Consider the following 27,833-nt stretch of genomic DNA (forward strand, 5'->3'; position numbering starts at 1 on the left):
GAACTGTGCTGGCCTGGCCCCACTCCCTGGAGGACACATGTCCCTTTGCTTTGTGCCACCATGGCTGTGGTACAGCCTTTGTATACTGGCACATTGCAGCTGTGCCCTAGGCCTGGGATCTCCTGTTCACTGGGGCCACAGGGACCACGGGGACCATAGGGACCCCTCTTCTGCTTTGTGGCTGTTCACCGTTGCTGTCGAGGTGGGAAGCCCCAGCAGGAGGGGCCCAGTGGGCTTCTCCAGATGGTGCCCCGCTGACCTCAGCCGTTCTCCGTCTTCAGCTCTTCCTTAGGAAAACACGGTGTGGGCCAGCCCATCCAATAATGGTTTCCGCATGTTCCCCCCATGTGGCTGCCGTGGGAAGCTGCCTCCCCAAGCCCGACCTGCTCCCCGCTCCAGGAGAGGGGGGTCCCCTCTTAGGGGTTGGCTCCCTGCACCCAGGGTGGGTGAGCTGCTGTTGGAGACAGTGCATGGGATGCTGAGTGCTACACCAAAATACGCCCTGGTAAAGATGAACAGATAGCTGGGATGAATGAGTGAGCACACAAACGTGTTGGTGACATGGTGAGTAACTCTGATGTAAAAATTGCCCTGAAAGAGTGTGAGAATACACATGGAAAGCATCCTCTGGGAAGTGGGAGGCAGGTGAAGTGCTCAGTGCCCACAGCTTGGCTGTGAGCTGCGTGTCCCAGTGCTGGAGGAGCCTGGGCATCCCTGAGTGCTCACCCGGCTCTCAACAAGGGGCTGAGCAGCTCTGCTCAGTGACAGTGATGCCCCGAGCACAGCACTGAGCCATGGGAGCAGGGATGGGAATACGCTGTGCCTGCATCCATCTGTCCTGCTGTCCGCCTGCCCGTCTGCTCAGGTCGGGGCTCAGCTGTCAGCACTCGTATGATCTCTCATGACTGGAGCTGGCTGGAGAATATGGAAAAAAGAGAATCAAATTCTCTTGTAGTATTCTCACATTTTGCTTCTTTCCTTGGCCAAATTCCGGCTTTCCGTGACAAAAAATGTCCATCAGTGTTTTAAAATGAGAAAAATTTCAACCAGCTGCACAATTCAGTCCCAGAGCAGGGGGAAGCTCACAGACTTGGCCTGTTCCAGAGACAGTTTGCCCCAGCTGACTGTACAAGGCCAGGAGAAGCCCCTGTGGGCTGCACAGGGAACCCATCCCAAGAAACATGCCTGGCCGTCTTGCTGCTCCCAATGCAGCTCTGCCTCACACCTGGGTGGGAGCTGCTCAGTCAGCTGCTTATTACCCTCTTTCTTTCCCCATCACTCTGCCTCTTGTAGCAGCAAAGCCTACTGGAAATTCAGTTTGATTGTGCCTTGCATTAACTGTGGCTTTGTTTGAATATTAGCATTATGAACAATGATGAAATAATGACATCAACTATTAATGAACCTATAAAAATAGTACCTAAATAAAATAAACAGCAAGAAATAGTGTTCCTGTTCTGCTCGGCTGCGGCTCTTGGAGTTGGAGCTGGAAGACTCTGCGTGGGGTCTAAGCTTGCTCCAGGAGAGCACAAAGCGATGGCTTTGCAGCACCTATGGGACACCCATGGGACGCCCATAGAACACCCAGAGCTGGACACGAGAACACCCTGAAGCCCTTTGGCTTCCCATCACCCACAGAGAAGATATGGAATTAGGCAGTCGATACTTATTAGACTTGTGTTATTAAAAATTAACAATAAAATAATCATAAAAAACCAAACGTACATATATATGTTACACTGTGGTCCATAGCATCTGCTGGCCTTTCTTTGTACATGTTTGACACAGTTTTCATGGGTGCCCCAGGTGGTACGTATATTGCACATCTCAGCAGGCCAGAAAGCCCAGCAGAGCCCCCCAAACACACATGGGGGTCCCCAAAATGATCCTGTCGGCCTCCTGGGTCTGCTCCACCTGGTGCTATGCTACAGTTATAAAGCAAACGGGGAGAGGTGACAAAAAGGCACGCAGACACATGGGAGTTATACATCTCAGAGCAGCCCTGGCAGTGCTGCTGGGCCCCCAGATGTGGGTCCCTGCCTGCAGCTGGTGCTCAGCTCTGATTAATGTGATGGCAGCTGTGCAGTGGTGCTGAGCTGCACAGTGCAGGGCCCCGACAGGATGCACAAATGACACTGCTGGGATCACTGGTCCTGGGGGCTGAACTGAGGGCAGGGTAAGACCCAAACAGCAGCTGCCAACACCAAAGTCCTCCCAGAGCTTTAGGAGCTGACTTCAGGTGAAGAGGGGACAGGTGCCAAAGGAAAACCTGGGGCTTCCTGTCCTGCAGTAAGTGTAGAGCGGATTTTGGGGGAGCATGGAATCTTCACTGCAGTGCAGGCTGCAACAGCTTGCTGAGCCTTGCAGCCTTCCTAAACAGGCAAGATTTGTATGGAAAGGAATATCTACTGTCAGATCAACTATTATTTCCACTCATGTTTATTGTGCCGAGACCACTATAACCTCAACATGGGAAGAAACTGATGTCTGTTTGAACTGGAGACTAATACAGTATGAAGAAGAAGTAAAAGACTGGAGGTTGGTCAGCGAAAGCTCTTCTGTCTTCCTGCCACCTCTACCTCTGCATCCCTGGCACGGCCAAGGTCACAGCAGCACGCAGAGCTGGCACGAGAGGAGAGTGTGGGTATCTGCAGGTCTTTCCTGTTGGGTCACCTGGACCACGCACCAGGACAGGCAGCCCCCTGCTCCCTGCTGGACACAGCTCTGTGAGGTGCTGGCCAACAACGCTGGCTGTCCCCAAGATTTCCATGGGTCCTGCCCCTGGGCGGCAGCACCAGTCTGTGTAAAGCTCAGGTCCTGCAGGATCAGGTCTGCAGAAAGGTCACTTGGTTCTCCCTGCAGAGCTCCTGGGGCTGGTCCTGCAGTGCTGGATGGTCTCCACCCAGCCAGTCCGTGTGTGCACTGGAAACTGACCTCCTGTCTCTGCTGCACAAGAAAAGGGGCACGGAGAGCTGAGAGCAGCACATGTGCAGCACGTGAGAGGGACCAGGCCCTCAGCACGCAGCAGGGAGAGCAGTGAGCTCAGACAGCAGCACTGGGCTGAAGGTTTTGTTCAAGGGGAAAGAGAGACTAGGACAGAAGGGTGAGGAGCAGCATGCCCAGAGCAAGAAACCAGCCCCTCAAGCTCCTTCAAGACCCCCCTCTGCTTTGCTCCTCGTTAAAGGTTTGTCATTACTGCCTTATTTTTAATACACATTGACAAAGGAGACACACACACACACACACACACACACACACGCGTGCGCACACACACACACAAAGGGGAACCATTGCCAAAATATACACTATAGACAGAAGAGTCCGTTCACACGATATATATGTACAGAGTCTCTGGGCACGGTCTGGGTGTGCAGCTGGGCTGGGATCTGTGTGGGGCACGAGGCCCTCAGGGTTTCACACATTTTCCTTTCTTCTCCCTCCGCTGCAGTTTCCGAAGGCGACGAGTCCAGGCGTCCCTCCATTGGATGACCAGGCTGTTCTTGTCAGCCATCAGTCCCGGCCGGTCGGTGGAGTTCTCGCTGATCCCCATCACCAGGTACTTCTTGCTGATCTGGATTTTGGGGCACTTGCAGGACAGGTCCTTGAGGTGGATCCACAAGAAGTTGTCTCCACGCTTGACCCGCTCATCGCGGCACTTGTAGACGGAGAGGATGTTGATGGTGAACTTGGCCCAGTTGGCCACCGTCTCCATTTCCAAAATGTTCACTTGGACCACTGAGGGAAAAGAGGGAGAGGAAGGTGATGGGGATGCTCTGTCAGCTCCTGACGGAACTGCTGGCCCTGGGTATGCAGGGTATCCTTACCATAATCCTTCTTGCAGTACTTCTTCATGTTAATCTTGTAGTTGCCTTTGGCTGGCTTGCAGTAGGAGTCACAGTCTGCAAAGGAGCAACAGAGGGTTTAGCATGTGGCACAGCACTGTGCGTGGGGCCCTGTACAGCTGTGGGCAAAGGTGTCATGATGTCCAGAGTGGGCTTCCCTGTCCCACTGTCCTCTGTGGGACCCCAAAGCCCTCAGGGGGGCTTAGGAACAGGGGAAGCAGGTGAAGTCACTCCCTGCTGCCCAAGCATGTCCTGCTGGGCCTGACCAAGCACGGCCAGGGAGGTCACCACTCTGAGTTTCCTGCACACACCCACACAGGCAGCATCCCTCCCTACAGCATCCCTCCTTCCCTGCAGCACTCCTCTCCTTATGCAGCATCCATTCTTCCCCACAGCATCCCTCCCTGCTCACAGTATCCCTCCCTGCCATTCCTCCCCATGCTGGGGCAGAGGCTCATGTCCTCAAGGAGGTTTTTTTTTCTGTGCATTTCTAAAGGCTTAAGATTTGCATCTCAAGCAGAGGGAGGGCAGGCCAGGAATGCCTCTCTCCTTCTCCCCAAAGGCTTTGATCCCAACAATTGCCCGAAGCAGCCCGGTTCTCCTCCTTTCTTTGTCCCTGCCACCTTCCTTTGAACATCTCAATTTGTCTCTTTCCAAATGGCATGTTTTTCTAAGCCCATCCTTCTTCCTTTCTCTCCCTCTCCCAGGTTCTCAGTCCAGTTGGCAGAGCCCTCACCAGTCCCAGGACAGAGGGCAGCCACTGAGCAGCCTTTGTCTGCGGGTTGCCACAGCGATCGCTGGCGATGGAGGGGGATGGTGGGGAAATAACAGCACTCTGTGCCAAGGGGGGGAAGGAGAAAGAGGAAAGAAAGAAGCGCAGAAGCACAAACTCATCCTGAGCTCTGCTGCTGCCCTTTCTGCTCGGCTCCCTTTCAGTGGGGACTTGGTGCTGCCTGTTCCAAATTTGCCATCAACAGAAGCTGCTCAGCACAAAGTCAATTCCTGGCAGAGTGGGGTGAGCTCTGCTTTTCGGCTCAGCCCCACTGCGCTGCCCCTGGGCTGGGCTGCCATAACCGCCCCGTCCCCATCCTTGTCCCCATGCGGTTCCTCCATCCCCAGTGCCACTGAGCCACACTGTGACACCACACAGGGACAGGAGGGACTATGGAGAGGCAGAAGGGACTGAGGAGCACTGCCAGGGACCGACCCCCCCAAGCCCCATGGGGCTGAGCCTTTCTGGACTAGAATGGTTTTGAAGTACCATAGAGTCATCTGCAGAGACAGAAAACACGTTTTGTGGATTGGAGTGATTTTTCTTGGAGAAACCAGAATGCTCTCAGGGGAAACGAGGGGAGGCATCATAAAGGGAAGGAGGAGCAGCCGCAGTGATTAATTGCATTCTTCTTGCAGCTTGACAGAGTGCCCAGCGGTCGCATCCCCTCCTGGGAGCTGTGCACAGGGATGGAGCCACTGGTGGCAGTGGGGACAGAGCCTGGGGGCACGGCACGCTGCAGCTGGCAGTGTGCAGCATCCTCAGAGCGGGACACGCTTTAGGCTCCTATGAAGGGAAAACCCCGCTGGGGCCGCTTTCAGCTCCTTGCAAATCTGGCCAGAGCCAAGCTAAAATTTCACAAGGACACACAGGACCATATGGGCTCGCGGTCCCCTCCGCTGCTGGAGACGGGGATTGAGAGCAAAGCCACCGCAGTAGCAGCCAGCACTGCACAATGCAGGGCCAGGAGGAGAAGGCTGCATGGAAACCCTCCCGCCTTCAGCCCTGCCACAGCCGGGCTATGGGGCAGCGATGCGCTATGGGGTGCTGAGCTGTGGGGCAGCCCCAGTCAACCTGGCAGCCCCAGCCCTCCACCAGCTCTGTGCCTGGGAACAAGGAAAGGGAAGAAAAGAAGGAGGAAAAACAATGACTGCCCTGGGCTCCTGCTCGTGATTAACAGCTTAAAACTGTGATTCCGAAAAGCCAGAAATGGTATTTGGGATTAACAATTTGGGATTCGTTTGGGGGCTTTTAACCTCAGCTTTTCCTGCGGAATGTCCCTCAAAAATACAAACAATTCCTGCTCCACTTATGTAAGAAACTTGGGGGAAAGAAAGAAAGAAGAAGACTCGTGTCTGCCCGTGGGCCTCGATGCACTGCAGGACTGAGCCAGGCTTGTTCCCAGCCCCATGTCCCCAACAGGGCTGTGGGATGCCCAGTGCTGGGGGATGAGGGGGTGCAGGGGGTGGTGAGTTTGCACATCTGGTTGACTTCTCTGCGCCTCGAGAAAAAAAGAAGGAATATTTGGTTTGAAGAGAGATGTAACTTAATTAGGTGTTATGGCTGCAAGTCTTTTACTGCTGACTTTGAATTCCTTTAAAGCCCTCTTTTGCACTCTGCTTGTTTTGTTAATTCCACTAACGGGGAACAAGGTTGGTGTTTTTTTCTTTTAAACTACCATTATTTTTTTGCGAAGTGGAAAATATTTGGGGCTAATAATAATAAAAATTACAAGAAATGGGGGCAGGATGCTTTGCTGTAAAGCTGGCCAGCGTTTGGGCAGGGATCAAAGCCGGACCCCAGCGGCTGTGAGGGGCTGGGGAGCAAAACGTGGGGACGGGATGGCAATGTCAGCACACAGCCCGGATGCAGACAGGGCCGGGATGTGGTGGTGGGGAAGCACCTGAGCAGCCGCAGCCCTGAACAATGTCCCCCTGTTCCTGCAGGTGCACCTGCTGTGGGGCGGAGGGGAGGGGGCTCTGGGGCTCCAGGGAGGTAGCAGGGGTGCAGGAAGCAGGAGGGGGGCAGGGGGAAGTGCACAGCCCTGGACAGCCCCTGGTCATGCCCAGTCACCCCAAGAGGGTCCAGAGGGACCCCAGTCCCTGGTGCAGGCTGTGGGCAGAGGTGGGCTGTGTTGCACTAAATATACTGGAGCTATAAGCCAGAAACCTTCCAACAAGGAAGGCACAGGTACAGCATTGGGCTGCTGAACACAGACCTGCTCCACCAAAACAAAGTGAATGCCAGGATCTCCATTGAGTGCCATTTATTTTCATGCAGCTGAAAATCCTGCAGACAGGATACTAAGAATGCATCTATTTATGAAGCACCGGAGGGAGTCACCCTGATTAACTCTGCCCCACGCGCCCCTCTCTGTTTACAACAAAATCACTCAAATCCACTCCATTTTCCTTTCAACTAAGCCCCTTCTCTGGCATTTCCAGCTTGGATGCTTCATGGCCAGAAAGCAAAGCGAGCTGGAGAGCAGCTTTGACTTCCACCCCCATCACCCTACATACCCAAGCCAGAGCAAGGAAAGACACCTGACCCCAGCCCCTGGCCTGCTGCAGACCCTAAGGGCCCTGAATGTACCTCCTGGTCCCACGAGAACCAGGCACAGCCCATGCACTGCCAGCCCTGGTGCTCCCTGTGTCAGTAGCTCTGCAGGCTTGTTGGTCCCTTTCCAGAAACACGGAGGATTTCCACCCTTATTGATTCTTTCACTATAGGCAGCCTTGTGGCTGCTGACGTGGGTTTGGAGAGGTTTGGCACTCCTGATAGGTGTGCTGTGGGGCAGAGGGTGGAGGTGGTGTCTCCAGGCAGGGCTGGGGCCAGGTGGCAGAGCACTTACCTGCAGGTGCCTCCGTGCTGGTGACAAGAGAAGTTGGGTTGATTGCAGGGATCTCTGGAAGAGAAAGGGGGAAATGCCTTAAGGAAAGGGGTCCCCAGCCCTGGGCAGCTCCCTTTCCCACCCCACCATGGGTATTCTTTTCTTTCCAGACAGAGGGGTCTCCCAGCCCTGTCTGCTTTACCAAGAGCATTGGGGTCTGCCTGAAGCTGGGGAGGGATCTGGGGGAGGCAGACAGACAAGAGCCCTCTTCAAATGGGGCACACAGGGGATTTAGTGCATCACCTCTAAGGAGCCCACTAAGAAAGACCACAGACTGGGGGGGCCTGCCATAATAACAGAGGTCATTAAGTCCCCCTGGGGACACTTCATCTGGTGCAGGACTCACTGATGCAGGGGGCCACAGGTGAGCGGCTCTGCTGGAAGCCCTTGGCGCAGCGGTTGCAGGTGAGGCCGGTCACGCCGTCCTTGCACGGGCACTGCCCCGTTGTCTGGTTGCAGGTCTTGCCGGCAGCACCGACTGGGTGGCAGTCACAGGCTGAACAGGGAAGGGAGGAAAGTCTTTGGTTATACGGGAGGCAACACATGGAACAAGCCCACAGCTTGTCTGTGGTACTTTGGGCTGGCCACTTGCTGCCAGTTGTAGGGCACAGTGTGGTGAGCCCATGGGGGAATGCCCTCTGAGCCTCCTCTCCATAATGCTGAGCCAATATGGAGTTGGTACATCAACCTGAGCCTTGTTTTGTTCTGGGATGGCCTGAAGTGGGTCTTCTGGTAGTGATAGGAGAAAGGGGAATGGTCTTAAACTAAAAGAGGAGAGTTAGGTCAGATGCTGGGAGGAATCCTTCACCTGGAGGACAGTGAGGCTGTGGCACTGCTACCCAGAGCTGTGGGTTCTCATCCCTGGAGGTGTCATGGATGGGCCTTATGCAGATGAGATGGTGGGGGCAGCCAGCCCATGGTAAGGGTGGGGCTGGGGGCTGCGAGGTCCCTTCTAACCCAACCATACGGGGATTCTATGATTCTCAATGCTGCCCTGGCTCATAAGCCCTAACACCCATCCAATCTCATGCAAGCCCATGCTGGAAAATGCTATTCTAATGGCCTTCCATCACAGACTCCCCAGGAGACAAGCCAAACCTGAGCTGAGTGGAAATTTGGTTTCCAACCCTGGGATGGGTCTGAAGCAGATCATCATCATGGAGATACCCATACTGGATGATGGAGCCAGGGATGCAGGAGGAAGGAGACAATGCTTTGTCAGGAAAGGACCCTCCCTCTGCTGGCCCGAGGCTGGGCCTGGCTACAAGCTGGAGGGGGTTATCTTGGCCTCCATCGGTGTAAGAGTTGAACGTGATTCCAAAGCAAAACAAAAACATCTCCCCCCACCCATCCCCACAGCCCCCCGATGTTATCGCTTCCCTAATTTTCACCAGATGGGACTGGTCGCAGCACCACGGCACGGCTCCCCAGGCTTCTCCTGCACGGCGAGAAACAAGAGCAAGCAGCCTCTAATGGGGACCAGATGCTGCACTCCTTATCAGATCCTGGCTGGGGCTGGAAACGGACGTGTTTCTGACAAGGATATTTTGGGGGCTCAGCTGTGATAACAAATGGCAGTGAGTGAGGGAGCCTTGGCATGAAGCGGGGAGCAAGGGGCCTTTCTCCAGCCATAGCCTTGCTCTTTCCAGGGCGGTTGTGGCCATGAGCACCACCTGCAGCCATTTCCTTGGGGCTGGGGCTAACAATGTGCCGCAGTGTCTTTTCAGTGCAGGCTCGGGGGGGCACAGGTACCCTTGAGGAGCTGGCAGGTATGGCTGCTCCTGGAGAGTGGCCACCGCTTTGTCCCTGCCACCAGGAAGGCTTGAATTGCTGCATGAGGCTGCACACAGAGCCCAAGCAGGGTTGCAGTGCCAGGTGGGCTGTCATGGGCACTGCACACAGGCTGTGTGCACAGCGAGGGCTGGTCTGTGCCCTGGGAGATTTATGGCAGAAGGCTCACGTCCAAACGAGATTTATGCAAGTGCTCAGCTTCACACTCTGTGCGTAATCTCCCCGCTCTCAACTGTGTATTCCCGGTGTAAAGTTTAAGCAGGTCCATAAATCTCAGCTCAGTCAGGACCCAGTTCATCCAGCTGGATCCTCCTTGCGCTGTGAAGAAGGCTTCCAAAGACTCGACACCTTACCTGGAGCAGCAGGTGAGCTGCCTTTGCTCATGCCATGTCCGGTAGAGACAGGTCAGTCCCAGCAGGTTGCTGTGTCTCACTGTGCCCCTTCTCTTCCCAGGGCTGACCCCTATGTGCCCCCACCTCTGTGCCCATTGCCCACAATACCTGAGCTCCCGCTGGGTGCTGGGAAGGAGAACCCAGCCCGAGGCTTAACCTATGGAGCTGTGCTTGCCAGGAATCATGTCTAATACCTAATATCGAGAGTAGCTGTGCTTCTTGAGGCTTAGCTGCTGCTGCTTCATCAGTTTTCATTGGAGAAAGCTCACGTTTTACAGTTTTCTTTAAATCACAGGGATTAATGCACAGCCTTTCTTTATTTGACTTTCCAATTACCACCGTTGGATCAATCCTGCACACTGTCCTGTGTGTTTCACTCTCCCAGCTCCTCCATGCTGCAGTGCCCTGTGGTGAGGCTGGTTGCTGGCTGCTGGTGGCCACTGCTGGGTTCATCCCTACTCCACCAGGTGCTGTGGGAGATGCAGGCAGATGTAATCCACAGGGAGCATCTTTGTGCCCATCTTCGAATCCCAGCAGAGTTGAACCATACTTGAATTGTTATTTAATAAAACAGTTTGGGTTTGTTTAAATAACTCACACTGTGATAATGCCGGCCTCTGGGCTACCATTTCAAGTCTTGAGTATGAGCTGAGCTTTCTTCCAACATTTCCCTTTGTTAGGCTGCTCCACTGCTGCCCTGGACCAGCACTGGATGAAGATCTTCACTGGTTGCCTGCAGCTCTGCTTGCCCTGCTCTATGCTCTCCAGACCTGCTCCCATGGGCCTCGCCTTTTATTCTCCTTTTTCCTTGCAAAAGTGCAGCTACTCAAAGCAGCAGGTGCATGTTAAAGCTTTGGAAAAAATGAGCCCAAACTATTGCATCTCCATGTCCTGGGGCAGGCACAGCCTGGAGGAAATGGATCCACGCGAATCCACTCCTGCATACACACGAGGAAAAGGGAAATGCTCTCTGCTTTGTGAGGGAGGGACGGTCAGAGGAACAGAAGCGTGAAGGATTTTATTATTGACTCGGATGCCTGGGACAGAGCCAGGAGCTGGCTCTGCAGAACCAGGCACTGCTCTGCTGCAAGATCCTCTCCAACATATGCCCCGTAGCGGGGGACAGGCTTTGTGCACATGTTCATCTGGCTGGGCTGAGCCTTTGCAGCATTTCAAAACCACTCACAGGCACTGCCAGGCTTCAGGAAGTGGCACCACGGCCCTGCATGGCACGGGGACCTGCAGGAGAGCTCTTCTGTGCAGGGGGACCGTGCTGCAGCACCCCGCTCCTATGCTGCACTGGGGTCAGTGGCTTCACTTGCTGGGCTGGGTGCTGCAGCCCCAGAGCAATGACAATATCTGAGCCTCTGCCAGGGTAGAAACACACTGAACCTCTCCTGCAGTTTAGTGCCTGTGTCCAGAAACTGGCTGGGCCCTCAGCACCTCATGCACATGTTCACCACACAGCCCCATGGCCCCAGGATGCCCCTGCAGCCCCAGGCATTGTGGGATGAGTGGGACATTGCCCCAGAGCTCCTGGCACAGGGCAGTGCAATGGAAGTGGTCCCATAAACCCACACCCAGCTCACGCTCATGCCTCAAGGCTGCGCTGAGTCTGCAGCATCTGACAAAATCCTGTTTCTTTGGTTCTTTTTTCTTTCACCCTGTAAGCACTCTTCCCCGGATGGACCAGCACTGGGTGACGGCAGGGTGAGAGGGAATGCAAGGTGGGGGGAGTGTGCACGTGTGCCAGATGTGGGGATAGCAGCCAGACTGGGGGCTTCACTGCAGCTCCATTTTAGGCAGCCCCCTGCCTGCCCTCCAGAGGAAATGACTCAGGGCTTTCCCTGAAACCGCAGGCTGATGAGGCTGCCGCCTGCCAGGCTGCTCCTGCACATGGAGGGCTCTTGCCTGGGGCTGGGGGCACCCCTGGGGATGAGGGGAGACTGAGCACAGCTCCAGCATGGGGAAATCCTCATGGAAAAGGCCACTGTGCTGCACTGCTCTAGCCTGACTGTGTTGCAGCAGGAGCTGGGGCTGCTGCTGTCCCATCCCATCCCATCCCATCCCATCCCATCCCATCCCATCCCATCCCATCCCATCCCATCCCATCCCATCCCATCCCATCCCAGGAGGCTGGAGAGGCTGGGGGAAATTGCTGCACGCTGCAGGGGAAGGGAGCAGCTTTTCCTCTGCTTCAGCCTTCTTATGTGCAAAGACGTGGAATCTCTCGAACAGTGGGGAAGTTGGGGGCCATCCCAGCGAGGATCCTTGGAGCCTGCCTGGCACTCCTGAGGACCAGAGCACTACCCATGATGTGGTGTACAGACCCTCAGGATGTGCTCCTCATCCTGCATCCTCCTCTTCCTCTCCCACTGTCACCCCAATGATGCATGAGCTCTGCCAATGGGAAACACTCATGTCCTGGGGTTCAGCTGTGGGTCTGCTGTGCCCAAAGCTGGTTTCCCTTTGCTTTGTTCTGCCAATGCCCTTGAGGATGAGGAGAAGCCAAGATGGCTCATCCAGCATGGACCACAAAGGGTTTTTACTTATGACAACACTGGATGCATTCTGGCTCCAAACAAGCCCAACCTACCCATGAAACCAGCACTCCATGGAGCCCTGCAAGCCAAATACTTCAGTTCTATGACCACAAAGTTGCTGCACAACACCAGCATCAGCAGCTGCTGTAGGTCCCATATAAACACACAGAGACCCCGCCAAGTGCTCGCCTGCTTTGAGGGCATCTGATGGGCTGGGGGTTGGGCAGCATTCCACCACCACCCCAACGCATCCCCAGTGCACGCGGAAGCAGCTTTCCCTGCTATCTGTGCAGTACCACTGCCAGAGGGGAAGCCGTCCTCCCTTCCGGGAGATACTTGCAATCTCAGCTGGAAAAATGGGATCAGGGGTGAGTTCCTGGCCTTGGAGAAACCACGGCAAAGCTCCCGTCCCCGCTGGTGGGGTCAGCACAGCAGCGGCAGTCCAACGGGATGGTCAAGGTGGCTTTTTGTTATCTGACAGCTGCTGATGGGACCATTGTTTGGAGGCTCCATAGAGGATGGAGGCTGCACGGAGAGGGCTGGACAGGAGAGATAAGGCAGGGCCGCCCTGGGAGAGGAGAGCCTCAGGCTTGGCACAAGTCAGGACCTGTGGGGCTGGGCTTTGCTCCCTGTTTGGAGCCAGAACGGCTCCCAGGTGCCTCAGGGCAATGCACCCTGCCCATGGGCGGCACTGCTCAGCACTCCACAGATGGAGCCACTATCAGCAGCGCCCATGGCAGCGCAGCAGGGAGAAGAGAATCCTTGCCAGCATCACTCCAGCCCTCCCAAGGTGAGGAAGCACCACAAATCCTTTTGTGACACACTGTGAAGACTTCCAAGTTTATCTACAGCCAAGACTATGTTGGTGTCAGAGCCGAATCCCCAGCAAGCTGCCAATTCTGCAGCACCTGCACAGCTCCGTGCCTCCCCAGCACCCAACACCAACAGCTGTGCCTGCAGTTGTGCAAGGGCCGAGGGCAGTTCCTTGTGGGGCAGAGAGGTCTCCCCCCGCCACATGCTCCCATGGGGCTCCCTCCCCATCCCTTGGATCTGGGTGCCCACAGCCATGCTGGGCTCGGGGCCACCCCCCACCATTCCCTCGGGGCAGCAGATCGCTCCCATCTTACCTTTGCAGGCCTTGCGGTCCGTGATGGACTTGCTGAGGTCCCGGTAGAAGCCCTCCTTGCAGTAGTGGCAGTGCCTCCCAGCCGTGTTGTGCCGGCAGTTGAGGCAAACGCCGCCGCTTTTCCTTCCTGACAGCTTGTACAGCTCCATGTTGAAGCGGCAGCGCCGGGCGTGCAGGTTGCAGTTGCAGGCTGCAAAGGAGAAGAGAGTCAACAGGGACAGGGGCAGCAGGCATGGCTTTTACCCCATGGGGTCTCCTCATGGAGGTGAGGAGAAGTGTGGGCCATCCAGTGCCATCCAGATGTGCAGCATCTGCCTCCCAAAGGGGCCAGGGTTGGAGGTCAGTGAGAAGGAGAATGGGCACATGTGGGCACGGAGAACAGGGCTGCTCTGCCAAAGGCAAGACAGAGGGGTGCAGCCAGGCAGGGGGGGCTGGCAGTGCTGGCCAGGCAGCACCATCCAGGCATCTGCAGCCTGTTGCCCCACAGGATCTCAGCCTCAGCACCAGCAGCACAGCCCCCAAACTGCTCGTAGTTCAGGCTCTGCTCTGCACACACACACGCTCAGAAGCCCACAGTGACACATGCACGCACAAATGTGCAGAAATATGTGTGCACTCTCACGTGCGCTCACATGTGGGCACGTATGGTCACGTCACAAGCATGTGCGTTCATATATGCACACACACACACAGAGACACATGCACGTGCCCCCACACATTTGCACACCGATGCAAACATGCACGCTATTTCTTTCATTAGCCACAGGAACAGTGAAGACCCCCCCGCCCGATTCCACGTGTGCGAGATAAAATGGGAAAGCGGTGCCAGTTCCTGTTTAACACTCTCACAAAAAGATAATGGGAACAAGATTTCCTTTGGCAAAACACAGCGCCCGCCCCCAGCCCCCTCCCCGTGCTGGTAAATTGAGGCTGGGTGAGAGTTTTTCCAGGCGTACTGTGAAATTCATTAATGTGTCAGCCCAGATTTAACTGCTGGGCCTGCTGGTCGTTTGTGTGAAGTTTCCCCCGCTCACCCCCCCTGGGCTGCCCAGGAGCACACAGGAGCCTCAGCCTGCACAGATCAAACAGTCCTGGCATCGCATGGGGAGAGCAGCAACACACCCTGAACCTGGAGCCCCTTGAAGCAGCCCAGCCTGCTTCCAACCCCAGCACGGCCCCACACAGCCCACCCTTGGCTCCTTCACATTACGAGATTAGTGTTAAAATCCCAGGACAGGCACAACCATGACACTCCATTGGGCAGTGGGTGCATCCTGGTGTGGAGACCTGCTGGTGTGGTGGGGGTGGTGTTGGTGTGATGGGGATGTTACCCCAGTTGTTACCCACTCAGGAGCTGGGACATTCAGAAAGCAAGCACCCGATTCTGTGCAGAATTAAACAAAGACCTTCATGTGGGCCCTGACTCTGTGCTTGTTGACTTGGTGCACCAGGCATGGACCAACTCCCAGTTCCCAACTAGGATTACAGTGATGCAGTGGGCACAGTGGGGATGTGGTGCAGCAGGGATGCAGCTGCTTTGCCAGGCTCTGCACAGGGCCAGCATCAGAGCACAGGCTGCTGCTCTGTCCCCAGGCTGGGGGACAAGCTGGCCTGGGTGGCTTGTGCTGCTGATCAGAGGCACCTGCAAGAAAGAGATTCTGGGGCAAATGGACCCTATTTTTGTCTTGCGCACTCAGAAGGAGAAATCGTGGGCCCCTGCAAGCTCCTGCATCCTCTGGGAAACAGAAGGGACATGGGGGCAGTGGAGGAGGAAAATCAGGTAAATGATTCACCTTGGCCATAGCAGGTCCCTCTCTGCCACAGTTTAATTGGTGATGGAGTAACTAGCCCGGCCTTTCTGTGGCATTGAAGCAGGGCCAGGGGCTGGCTCGCTGCCCTGCTGCTGTGTGCTATGTCCCCAACAGCCCCAGGGCCACCCCTGCACAGCCCCAGCACTGAGGGCTGCTCTGAGGGCACCAGGGTGATGTTGGCCATTGTGGGAACCTCAGTATGAGGATCTGGCCAGGCTTGGCCATGCTGGGATGGGGACAGGGTCACAGTGTGGCACAGGAGAGGCTCTGCACTCCTGGGCATGCAGTGCTAATCGGAGCGGACGGTCCCCCGCACACTGTGCTAAATGCTTGTGCTGTTCTCAGAGCCGACTTGGTTGCAAGCTCTGTCTGTCTCCTGTTAATCACTAATTAAAGGCTTGAATGCTCCCCGCTGTTTGGGGTATTAATAAGAATTTAATTGCACAGTTTGGGGCTAATTACGTGGTGGTTTGCTTCTGCCCTTGTACAGTATGCCCAATTAAACAATCATATGATCAATTAAACAATCACAAGATCTAATAATTTGCGATAATAGACTAATTAAATGTCAACACCTTGAAACGGGGCCTCCTTCTGTCCCCCTTTTGAAGGCTTTGAACCCCTGCCTGAACTCTGGCTACCCCAACACCTCCTCCCCCCCAGCTCCCCACGGGTCAGCAGCGAGGTGATGGTGGGAGAAGTGCAGGGCTGGGGACACCCCGAGGGACACGGGATGGGCAGCGTCACGCGTGGGAAGCACACGTGCAACAGATGCCGGTGCCAGCAGGACATGAGGGGGTTCGCCGCCCCCACGAGCTCCCTGGGAGCGATTAGTTAACGGAGCTGGCTCAGCGAAACCCTAGACCGGCTGCTGCTGCCAACCCGCAGCGGATTTCAGCTACGCCCCTGCTTTGGCTGGAGGGGAGCCCAGCCGGGAGGCGAGGCAGGACGGCTGCACCTCAGCCCCAGAGAGGAGCAGGGCAGGAGAGCCCCAGATCCCAGTGCCAACACGTGGGCTGTTCCCTGCCTGTGTGGAATGGCGATGGGGACAGGGAAGGGGTGGCACAACTGGGATGGCACAGCAGCACGGCTCAACACCTGGCTGCCAGGAAGCACCCCAGGGTCTGTGAGCACACAGTGAGGGTGGCATGAGGCTGAACTGCCACAGCCCATCTCAGGAGCAGGGCTCAGGGCTCCCAGCTGAGCGCTAATGCCCTCGGTTGCAGGCAGACCCCTGGCCCCGGCTCGCCCAGTGCCCCCCAGCCACTGGAGAGGGAGGATGCTGGTGGGGGGAGGGTGTCTGCTGCCCTGCTCACCGCCTCCCAGAGCCACCTCCTGCCTGGCACCAGTGTAAAGGAAGCCAGGTCAGCTCATTGGGCTTAAAAAGGGGATTTCTGAAGGAATTCTGCATCGGGAACACTGAGATAAAACCAGGAACGCTTACACAAGAGGGGGACGGAAGGGATGAATGAAGGAGAGGGGGGTCTGCAAATCCCATCAGCACTCCATGCACCGGCATCCCAGATTGATGCCCTCAGCTCCTGGTTGCTCCTCTGCCCGGTGCACAGGGAGAGCGGCTCCATTGGGAGCACACAGAGCCTGCATCAAAGCGAGCCCCAAGCGCTGTCCTTGTGCTCCACGGGACAGGTTCTGCTCCCGGAGCAGGGTCTCCCCTTTGTGCCGCGGGCAGAAAGGCGCTCCAGCCGCGGCGGCGACAATGGGAACAAGAGCTCCAGCATTACCAGCGAGTGGATCAATTACTTCCAGTGGCTGCTTTGCACTAATCCGCTCCCCCCTGCCTTGGGGACAGCCCCCCGACTGGGGCACCGGGCTCTGTGTGGCAGCTCTGCGGGAGCAGCAGAAGGGACGGAGGGCAGGGCAGGGCAGGGCTGCAGAACAGCGCTAATGCATCCCCCGGGGGGGGCGGGGGGCTCATGACCCTGCTCCTGCCCGCACCTCTGTGGGGATCTCCCCTCCCTGAGCCCATCCCTGAGGCTGGGAGGGCCCGGCTGTACCCGGGGTACAATGGCACCGCTCTGCAGCCAGCACGGTGGGCACGGGGCCATGCACTGTGCAGCGTGGAGCTGGCTTTGCCCTCGTGCCAAGCTGGCAGTGTGGCAAAACCACTGTTGTCAGCCCAGCAGCTGATCCCACAGCTATGGCAGCAACTCTGCTCCCTGCAGACACCAAAGCACCCCCATGACACACACATCTCTGCCTTTAGCACCGGTGAGAAGTGGAAATTCTTGTGACATGAGAAAAGCAGAACCCGTGGGAACCCCTGTGTGCTCCCCTAAATACAGTGCACACCTGCCCACAGCTCCATCCTCCTCCACACTCCATGGGCCAGCTCAAGCTCCCAGGACAGTGGGATGGATGTACCAGCTTTGTTTTGACCCAGCCCTTCATGCACAGTTGGCCATGTCTATATTGCACTGCAGGGCAGGACTTCCCCTCATCCCCCATCCAGAGCTGGGTGAGCCCACAGCCCCACTTGGGGCAGCGATGGGCAGCACCAGGGAGCACAGGACAGAGACTGCACCAGCCCCTCGACTCCATCCCCAGCTGCTCACATGGGATGAAGAGCACTCCGGGGCACTTGGACCATCTTCCTCCTTCTCCTCCTCCTCCACCACAGGGCAGCGCAGGGCTGGGGCGTGGGACGGAGTCGGAAACCCCACAGCCTGGGCTGAGCAAAGGGAACTTCCCGGGCGGCCTCTCCTTTTAATTGGTGCTAATTGCTGCGTCTGTTCGTGCTGGCTGGGGAGATGTCATTGTTGAAAGGCACAGAGGGGAAGGCTCGGGGAGCTAATCCAGCTTTCAGCCGCTAAGCCCTTCGGAGGCGTGTGATGGAGGAGCTCTTTCAGGTCCCTTCAGAGAGGGCACAAAGCCCGAGAGGGAAAAGGGAGAAAGAAGGGGATCGAATCAACAGGAAAAACCACTTTCACACGCAGCTTGGCTACGAGCCTTTGTGTGTGGGGTTTGTCAGGGTGTCTTGAAGGGATCGCTCCGTGTCCCCGCCTCCTCCCTGCTCTTCTTTTCTCTCCCTCGTTTATCTTTTCAGCCTCATCTGCCAGAAGTGATACCCGGCTGAGGGAGGCCCTTTGGATTCCTCTGCTCACCCATCCCACAGGGCTGAATGAAGGGCAGAGTGCAGCATGGGACAGAGGGGTGCTGGGCCGGGATCCTCCTTTTGGTCCACCTCCGAATTTTGCTCCAAAATGTGATGTTCTGGGGCAAGTGGGGAAACATCAAGGCTAACTCACTCTCACAGGGTGCGAGGTGTTTTGCAGAATGGCTCAGGCTGCCCCTTTGGACCAGCAAACTTTTTTAGCTTTTTTAGCCTTCTTTTTTTCCCCCTTGCTAACACACTTATATTGAAGCTGGCAGCTGGGATCTCAACAAGCCATCGATCACCAACACTAACAGGTCCCCTGACCTCTGGCACATCCAGAGGGCCATTCGGGGGCTGATTGATGGCGCGGTTCCCTTGTCCCCATCCTGCGGCCCCCTGGGACCGGGCGGGGGTCCAGGCAGGGCAGGAGCTGGTTCCTCCCTCTCCCAGGGCTTTGTGGGGCTCTGGCATCCCCCACCTGCATGGACAAAAGGCAAAAGCCTCACAGAAACCCCAAAGAAACAGACACAAGAGCAGGGCAGGAGAGCAACAAGGGGTCGATATTTGTGAAAAGCTTCCTTCAGGATACACCACCTTTAACCTGCACAAAGCTTTATAAGGAGAGATGAGCCAAGCCCACAGCACAGCACCATGTCAGACCGACTGTGAATGATAACATGCTGAAATGGGAAAGCTCAGACATTTGCTTAACCCCTGCCAGGTTTTAGCTGCTCACACCAAACCCAATGCCCATCTCTGCCTTACCCCAAGGACAAGCAGCTCCAGTAGGCACCACTCCCCTCATGTGCTGATGTCCCAAAACACACCCTCACGCCTTCAGCAGGGGCTGAGTGCTCACTGCCAACCCCACACATCCTGTGGGGCGCAGGCAGCAGATGCTCACCCCAGTCCCCACTGCACCCACAGCTCGGCCCCGTGCTCCCTCCCGCTGGCCTTGCCCTGTGGGCAGCATGGTGGGCACTTACCCAGGCACTCGTTGGCCTCTCGGGCGGTGGCCCGCTGCCACGGCCGGTCATAGTGGAAGGGTTTGCAGCGGTCGCACTCGGGCCCCTCGGTGTTGTGCTTGCAGTCGCACACCAGCTTCTGCTCCTTGTCCTTGACGCAGCGCGACGCGTGCCCGTTGCACTTGCAGCGCCCGCCGACCTGCAGCTCGCCCACCGAGTAGTAGTAGGGGGTGGCCCCGGCCCCCCCGTCCTCCTCGCCGGCCTCGCGGCCCCCCAGCTCCCGGAAGAGGTGGGGGCGGCTGAACACCACCCGGATGTCGGTGGCCGTCACCCAGTCCTGCAGCACGGGGCTGCTGTCGAAGTCCTGAGCCGAGGGCCGCCCGTCCAGCGTGCTGAATGCGATGAGCCCACCGGTGAGCGGGTAGAGGTCGGTGAGGCCGTCGGTGCACAGAGCCTCCTGCTCGTTCTGCTTGGTGACGGTGGCCTTGCTGGGCTTACCGTAGATCTTACGGCACTGCGAGGAGTAGTACTGGTAGGGCACCCACGTCTTGCCGTAGTCCATGGACTTGAAGATGGCAGTGGACTCCGGCCGGGGTGAGCAGAACTGGAGGCTGACGTAGACCACCTCGAACTTCTTGCCGAGGGAGAGGGTGAGGGTGACGTTGTGGGGCAGATGGTGCAGGGTCTCGGAGCGCCAGCACGTCATGTTGGCGGCGGTGTTGAGGTCGGTCAGGTAGGCGGGTGGGTGGGCTCGGCGGGGGTCCGAGGCGTCGCAGTGCCGTGTTGGGGGCTTCCCACAGGTGCTGGAAGCCTGGACCTCCTTCCCGAAGGCAGCGTTGACAAACTCGGGGATGCAGCGGCGTGGAGCCCCGCTCTCATCATAGCAGGGATCTGGGGGTGTCTGCTGAGCCATGAAGGGGTTTGCGGTCTGTGCCAGGCGCAGCACGCTGGTGGTGAGCAGCAGGCGCAGGAGTTGTGGGGCCTCCATCCTCCCTGGGGTGAGAGCACAGAGTGAGGGATGGCATGGCATGGCATGGAGCACTCATAGCATGGCACAGCCCCTGCAGGGGGCACAGGGTGCAGGGATGAGCTCAACACCTGGGCACTGAGCTGCAAATGTCCTCCCACACTGTGCCCTGCCACAGCATCATTTCAAGGTGCCCTACTGACAGCATTGGAAGGAGGAGGTCAGAACAAGCCCCCTCCCACACAGACATCCTGCAGGTTTCAGGCAGGATGGGAACGTTCGCACCCATGGATGTCATCAGGCTTTCATGCACAGCCCTGCATGCATGAGGTGATGCCCCTGAGCTGAAGCTCCCAACAGCAATAGCACGGGGATGGGACTTAGCCCCACAACACTGTCACAGCTTGCTGGCGTCAGCACCCCATCCCTCTCTGCCTCTCTGCGAGGTGGACCATCACACATCTCGCATGTTGCTGACCCTGAGCTGGCTGCATGCCGGTGGCCGACCTCCCTGCAAATCCCACTGCCCCACAGACACAGCATTCCCACTGCCAGGAGCTCCTTCTGGCCTTGCTGCCTCTACTCAGCAGGGGAGGAGCCCCCACCGCCCCTGTGCCCCCAGCACAGAGTTGCAGGATGGCTGGGGCTCTGTGCTGCACTCCCAGTAATTAAGTGTTGGTCCTCAGCCCCTGCGCTGCTCTCAGCAGCACACTCCTGCTGCTGGGGACAGCCCTGTTTCTATTGCTCTCTGTTATTTTCCTTTTGCTGTGGAAGGGAGCTTGTCCCGGCCAGGCTGCCAAACCACTAATGAGGGAAGCTCCTCCCTGCCCGGCCAGGCCCAGCTCTGCAGCCCCTGAGCCAGCAGCTGGCAGAGGGCAACGGCCGGTGCCCAGGGAGTTCCCCACTGTGGACGGGCCCTTCCCTCTGCTCCACCACCACGGATGGTAGAGGAGTGTCTGCAGCCAGCTTGGTGGCCTGCATCGCCCAGCAGCACACCTGCCCAGTGCATGCTGCTGAGGTGCCCCACCAGCCGCACTCAGACCCGCAGAGCACAGAACAGCCCCATCCTTCCCACCAGCTCCCAGCTCTCCCATTGCTCACATCCCATGTGAACAGGGAACTCCCCCTCCTGCCCCAGGGAGGGAACGGATGGGGCGCAGCCACCACCCTGACCCCCAACCCTGTACGTCACATGGGGACGGCTCTGAAAGGATGGATATCCCGTGGGATGACACCCACAGCAGAGACCTTCCTGCCCTACACTGTGCTCCGGTGCCCAAAATGTGGGGCTAAGCTGGGGAGCAGCCATAGGGGAGCCAGGCCCTGGCGCTTGCCGAGCGCCGTGTCGGCACTGCAGAGGCACCGTGTGAATGGAAATCATTATCATCCTCCAGACCACACACACGCACACACGCTCCATGCGCAGCTCACCCCATTATCCCACTGAAAGGGAGCCGGGGCCGGTGGTCTCCACGGGTCTCACCTCTGCATCAGAGAGGAGGGCAGCTGCAATCTGCTCCCTTTTATGCATATTCAGCGTGACCCCTGGGCTGCCGGCAAGCTGCCAGGGAGGCCCGGCAGCGGGTATTTCTCTCCTAGCTCCACCTGCCCCCCTTCCACTTCCCATCTTCGGTGCCCTCATTTCAAACCTAATGGAGACGCTGCCGGCTGAGCACCAAAGAAAGCATCCAAGCAGAGATGCTGACCCTGCGTCAGGATGGATTTGGCCCTCCATGGCCCCAGGGCGACACTGAGGTTCCCTCATGCCTTCCAGCTGGGTGAGGACACGACGCCAGCTCCAGCAGGAGCGTGACACAAGGTTTGCCCTCCCTGAGGCCACAGCCTCTGTCCCAGCTGCTGCCGTGGCCACGCTCCTCCCCAGTGGCGGTTGCATTTTTGAGGTGGGTGATTTCCTCACTCCTCTGGATGGGGAATGCTAACAGCAGTGCGGTTTGGATGGAAGTCCTCATGCCTTCACACTCGGAAGTGCTTTGCACTTTGAAAATTAGCTGCTATGCACGGCATCTCCACACCCCTGAGCCCCAGAGCAGCGCTGCCAGGAGCACCCGTGGCTCTGCGCAGCCTGCAGCCATGCCGGGGGCTCAATGGGGCGATGCAGACACCCCATCCTCCCCCATGGGCACTGTACTGCAGGTGCACTGGGCCTGGATGCAAAACAGCTCCTAGTGCTGGCTGGGTGCTCATCAGCCTCAGTGCAAAGCCCGGATGCACGAAGGCAGGTGCAGCAGGTGAGCGGCACGGGAAGAACACACTTCCCAGCGCTGACCCCGGTGCCTGCAGCGGGCCTGGGGTCACTGGGGAGCAGAGCGAGGCCGCGGCAGCTTTGCAGAGGCAATTATAGGATTAAGTGGAACAACATGGGGAGGGGAGGGAAGGCGGTTATTAGCCAGATTTGATCCCAGGACCTTTGCGGCGCTGGAGCAGCCTTCTCCAATTAAAGCAGCGGGGAAGCTGTGAGCAGCCTGAGCAATGGCCACACCACGCGCCGCAGCCCAGCCACCATAGCAGCACTACAGGGTGCAATGAAGGCCCGAGCTGTGCACTGGCAAATGCCATTTAACACATGGCCGACAACTGCCACAGTTGGCTAATGAGCCCACAGAGGGCAGGGGAAGCACATTGGGCTCACCCAGCCCTATCCCCGGCAGCCCCGTGCCCAGTCCCTGTTGGGTGTGGGCAGAGATGTGGGCAGTCGGCCCCACAAGGCTCCCTGCAGCACAGCACAGTGAGGGATGGAAGCATCCATCCGGGCACAGGGGACTTGAACAGATGAGGGGTTCTGCCCCGTGGCCACATGTGCTGCTGGAGAGACCCATGGGGCACCTGCCCAGTTCCATGAGCTGGGGGGCCGTGGGGCCCCTCTGTATGTGCTGAGCCAGTGCCAGCTGGGGGCTCTGGGCCCCCAACAAGAAGCATGCACCAGGACCAAATTGGGCTCTGGACACGGATAAATCATTCCATGTGTTGTTAGGACAAAAACACAACGGAGAAATATTGAAAAGGAAAGGAAAAACCCCACGCACTGGGACCAGGCTTGGCTTTTGGGTAGGAAGGAGTGAGGCAGAGGCGAGCATGCTGCAGCGGGGCTGTGGGCATCAGGACAGGCTGGAGCTGTGGGCACTGGAGCAGCCGCCCACCAGGACCGTGGCTGTGGCTCCCGCACAGTACAGTCCTGGCCGAGCTCCCTCTTCCCCCTTCATTTCTGATTTCAGGGGGCTGTCAATGCATACAGACCCACAGCCACCTCCCTCATGCAGAGCTGCTCACTCCTTGCAGCCCCTCAAGCTTCCCGTGCCCCATGCTGTGCACATGGCTCATGTGGGCGACGCAAGGCAGCGTGCTCCCGCAGCAGGCGCTCGGCGATAGTTGTTGCAATGCTCTCTGGCAGGCCGGAGGCAGCATTACACAAGCCATACGGTACCCCAGCAGTGCCAAGAGACGCATACATATTACCCCGCACGCAGGAAAGGATGGTCCAGATTCTGACCTCAGTCCCTCTGGCATCAGACAGAAGCAGCTCCATTCAGACCAGGCCAAGCAAGACGTAAGCGACTCCATTCAAATTTACACTGGCATACCTGTGGTCAGCATCTGGCCTGGCTTGAATTAGCTTCAGTCTGACGTTACAAAAGGGAGGAACGGAGCCCAGATTTCCTAGGTTATCAAAAACAAAAAAAAAAAGGAGTCCACCCAAACCACCCCAAGGCCGCTCAGACATGCACGGAGGTGTCAGAGACTCTGGGATGGGAGCTTTGGGTGAGCTGCCCTCAGGGAGGACCCGCTGGGACCGTGGGGTGCCCCCCACAGCCCTGGGCAGAGCTGGTCCCCTCACTTTGGGGAGCCTTGTGGCATGATGTGGCTGAGCCCACTTCACTGTGACACTAAATTCACCGCAAACTGGGCTGAGCACTTCCCACCAGCACCAGCTGCAGACCTCCTCCTCACCCAACACAACAGCAGCCCACTGAGCCCCAGCCTTGTGGGAGCAGAGAGCACAGCTGCCTTTATGCTGCCCCGCTGGTTCATCTCTGCTACCACTCAGCTGGCTCTGTCACACACTGCGGGCAGAGGGGACCCTCCCATCGCTCCCCACGGGCGCTCGGCCCCATTGCAGAGTCCTCACAGCTCCTGCCCTTTCCACTCCATATGGGAATAAAGTGATCTGGTTTCCATAACGGCCCTTGTTGCCTTTTCACAACATGCCGGGCACAGATGTTGAAAATAGTCTGGATGAATATTTAAAATGGTATTCGGAGATGAGAACATTTGGCCAGCTTTGAAAGATCTCTCACATTGGGTACGGGGTGGCTCACGACAACGGGGCCGGAAGCGTGCTGCACTCTGACCTCTCGTTGTCTCTCTCTCTGGCTATGGGTACCACGTTTCATGGCCCTGGTGTCACACTGCTCTTACCGAGTGCCAAGTCTGCAGCGTTTGGAAGAGGCTGTCACGTACGTTTTTAACATCACGGGGCAAAGTGGAATATGGAAAATCTGTCGCATTTCCATACTGAGCCTAAATGTCCTGCGCAGACTCAGGGAGGGACTCGTGGGGGCACAGAATAATTGCTTCCTTATGGAGCAGGGCCTGGTTGGGAGGTGGGGGAACAGGAGGCAGGGGTGCTGCTTCCCTGGAGAGGGCAGATGGAGAAGCCCCATTGGGAATGCACATCCACGGCCTGCATCACTGCTTGCCTCCTCCCAGGGCCCTTGCCCAGCCCTTCATCTCCCCCAGCTGCTGTCCAAGGGAGCCCCTCAGCCCATGGCCGCCAGCACCCTCCAGGTGGGCTCCTTGGCACCTTGCATTCTGCGAGGTTCCTCAGCAGAAGCTGCATCCCCACACACAGACCCTTCTCTCCAGGCTCACTCTGGTTCCTGCCGAAGCCAGAGTGGCACCTGCCATCGCCACAGCCCTGCTGCCTTCCTGCTGCACAGCGCACCTCACTGAGCAATGAGGATCCCACGGCACCGCACACCCAGTGCTGGAACAGCAGGACCTCCACCGGGCGGTCAGAAAAGCACAGCAGCTCCCTCTGTTTTATAACGGGAATACTGCAGAAAGGAAAGGTGCCACCATCCATCACACCGCCTCGAAGCGGGTGTCTGCAGTGTGGCTCAGGCCCCGGCTCTGCTGCACGATGACAGGGAGCTGCGGCCCCTCCTCACCTCGGGGGTGTGCAGCAGTGGATCCAGTGAGGGAAGAAGGACCTGCATCATTCCTGGCTGTCCGGAGGCTGCACACCCCGGGGTACCCGCAGCACCATCACAGACAGCACGGCCAGAGGTGGGGATGCTCAGCCCAGCTCATATCTCACCTCCTGCCCATACGCATCTGAGCTCACACCAGAGCTGAACACACACGAGTGCTGCCTGGCAGGACACGCACTGCTCCATCCTCGGCCTCCCTCACCTCCCTGCTCACATTACGGTGAGGGCCAGGCCGTGCAAGGGGCTGCCGAGCACCACATCCCCAGCGCAGCAGCCAGTCCTTATCCCAGCAAAGGTATTTCCATCCATCCACCCACCCACCCTCCAGCGACATGGGGAAGCTGTGGGAGGGATGGAGCTTTCAAAAAATGAGGGCTCAGCAGCAGCTCTGGGACAGAAAGGCAAAAGGAAAAGCATCGAACGCAGCCGGGCTTCCCTTCTCCCTGCCCGCTCACACACTGCGCCGTGCAGGGGCAGCTCTTCCCCCAGCTGCAATGTGGGGCCAAGGCACGGTGGGGGCGAGGGGGGAGGGGATCGAGGGGTCTCCAGCCCTAACGCACCACAGCTGAGAGCAGCCCGCGGGAGCCCCCTCCCAAGGGGAACCCCCCCTCCACCGTGCAGGACGATGATCCCCGGGCAGGGCAGAGCCGCACCGCCGAGCTGCCGGCGTTCGGTGGCCGCAGCAACCGGGCACCGCTCCCGTGTTGGGGGTCGGCGCTGCGGTCCCTCCCGGCAGCGCGGGGGGCAGCGAGGCCGCGGAGCTTCGCGCAGCGCCGGGCACTCCCTTCCCCCCTCCGCGGGGCCGGGCCGGGACAAAGCGCGGAGCGGCGGAGCTCAGAGCCGGGGGGTTCGGCCGTGACCCGCGCGGGCACCGCGGAGAAAGTCCCGTTTTTCGACGAGCCCGAAGAGAAAGGATGAAACGGGGGAGGGAAAAAAAAGGGCGGATGGGGGCGAAAGGGGAGGAATAAAAGGCAGCGAGGGAGGGAGCGATGGGAAGGGACGCGGGGAGCTGCTTCCCGCGCCGGGAAGTTGGAGGAGCAGCTTACCGCGGCCGGGCAGGTAACGGGCTCGGTCCGCCGGAAGGTCCGGGGCCGCGGAGGCGAGAGGAGCCGGGGCCGCCGCAGCAGCGCGGGCGGCAGTGCGGGGCCGCTCCCCTTCCCTTGGCTGATGGCAACAGGAAAATAAAAAAAAAGAGAGAAAAAGAGGAAAAAAAAATAAAAAAAGCAATAATAGGAATTTTCCAGGAAATAAAGAAAATAAAGTAAAAAAGAGCGAAAGCAAAATAAGGCGAAATAGCGAGGAGCGGGAGCGCTGCTCCGGCGCTGCGGGCGGGTCCCCAGCGCTGTGCCCGCAGCCGGCCGAGCTCCCGCCCGCTCCACCGTGTCCGCTCGGGGGGCGGCGGGGAACGAGCGAAGGAGGAGAGGAAAAATAATAATTTAGGGGGAAAAAAAAGAAAATCCACCAAAGAAAAAACAAAAGGCACGAAGCGGAGAAGCCGAGTCCCGGCCGCTGCCTGGAAGCGGAGTAAAAAGGCTCCAATAAATCCCGGGTTGAAAAGAAGGGAAAAGTCACCTCCCCGAGGAAATCAGAAGCAGATTTCGAGCCATTTAATCACATGCAGGGAGGTGTGTGTGCGTGTGTGCGCCGCCCGCCGCGCCGCTGCCAGCCCTGCCTCCGCCCTCCCGCCGCCGCGGCCGCCCCGCCGGGAGCGCAGCGGGCCGGGAAGGGGCCGGACGGGGGCTGGGAACGGAGCGCGGCGGACCCGGAGGAGAAGGGAAGGAGGAGAAGAGAAGCGAAGGGCCGCCCCGCAGGGACAGCCGGCCCCGTCGGGGGGCTCCCACCTGCCGCCCGGCCGCGCTGTCCCCCCCCGCACCCCCCTAATCCCGGCGCCCCGGGTCTCTCTCCGCTCTCCCCCCGCCGGCAGCGCGCTTTGCTCGACGTGCGCCCATCAGCGGGTTGCGCTCTGCGAGCCGCCCTGCGAGGAAAGCGGCTCGTAATCCTCCCCTGCTTCCCAGAGCAGAAGCAATGAGGGATTTACCAGGCGAGGAGCAGCCTCCCGTTCCTTACAGGATCGGCTCCGTCCCGTGACGCGGGGGCTCTTCACGTGTTGCCGCACCGGAGCTCGGCCCGTGGTGGTCGGGCAGGAGGTTGGAGGGAAGTGGGCATCTCCGCTGGCACGGGCTGCCCAGCGCGGCGGCCCCGGGCCCCCCAGCAGCTGCCTGCCCCCCGCCATCCCGGGCCACCTGCGTTCCAGCTGACTCCAGGAGTGCCGGCTGTGTGTGTGTGGGGGGGGTGAAACTAATTTAATCAGCGTTTGTGTGAGGCGGTGGAGGGGAGCAGAAAACCTGGATCTGGATCCCCCTGCTCCCTGAGCCCACTGAGGCTGAGCTC

At 58.2% G+C, this 27,833-nt stretch overlaps 1 protein-coding gene across 1 annotated transcript; it reads right to left on the reverse strand.

Moving 5' to 3' along the window:
• Window positions 1-1,663: 1,663 nt before the first annotated feature.
• On the reverse strand, window positions 1,664-27,705 carry NTN3 (netrin 3). The gene is made up of 8 exons (XM_015877439.3): window positions 27,481-27,705; window positions 26,489-26,606; window positions 19,269-20,240; window positions 13,358-13,546; window positions 7,851-8,000; window positions 7,466-7,519; window positions 3,825-3,899; window positions 1,664-3,735 (listed from the first exon to the last, which is right to left on the reverse strand). The coding sequence occupies exons 1-8, from the start codon at window positions 27,673-27,675 to the stop codon at window positions 3,407-3,409; spliced, it is 2,082 nt and encodes a 693-aa protein (XP_015732925.2). The 5' UTR covers window positions 27,676-27,705; the 3' UTR covers window positions 1,664-3,406.
• Between the last annotated feature and the right edge of the window lie 128 nt (window positions 27,706-27,833).

This window comes from Coturnix japonica, chromosome 13 (assembly GCF_054131305.1).
Source record: "Coturnix japonica strain WE chromosome 13, WE-NBRP24, whole genome shotgun sequence".
Lineage (NCBI taxonomy): Eukaryota > Metazoa > Chordata > Aves > Galliformes > Phasianidae > Coturnix > Coturnix japonica.

Coding starts and splice junctions, on each gene's coding strand:
- NTN3 (XM_015877439.3), bottom strand. CDS start 27,675: ATGGCGGGGGGCAGGCAGCTGCTGGGGGGCCCGGGGCCGCCGCGCTGG. Junction 26,607..27,480: donor GGGAGGCTGCTCCTCGCCTG/GTAAATCCCTCA, acceptor TGTTGCCATCAG/CCAAGGGAAGGGGAGCGGCC. Junction 3,736..3,824: donor GTACTGCAAGAAGGATTATG/GTAAGGATACCC, acceptor CTTTTCCCTCAG/TGGTCCAAGTGAACATTTTG.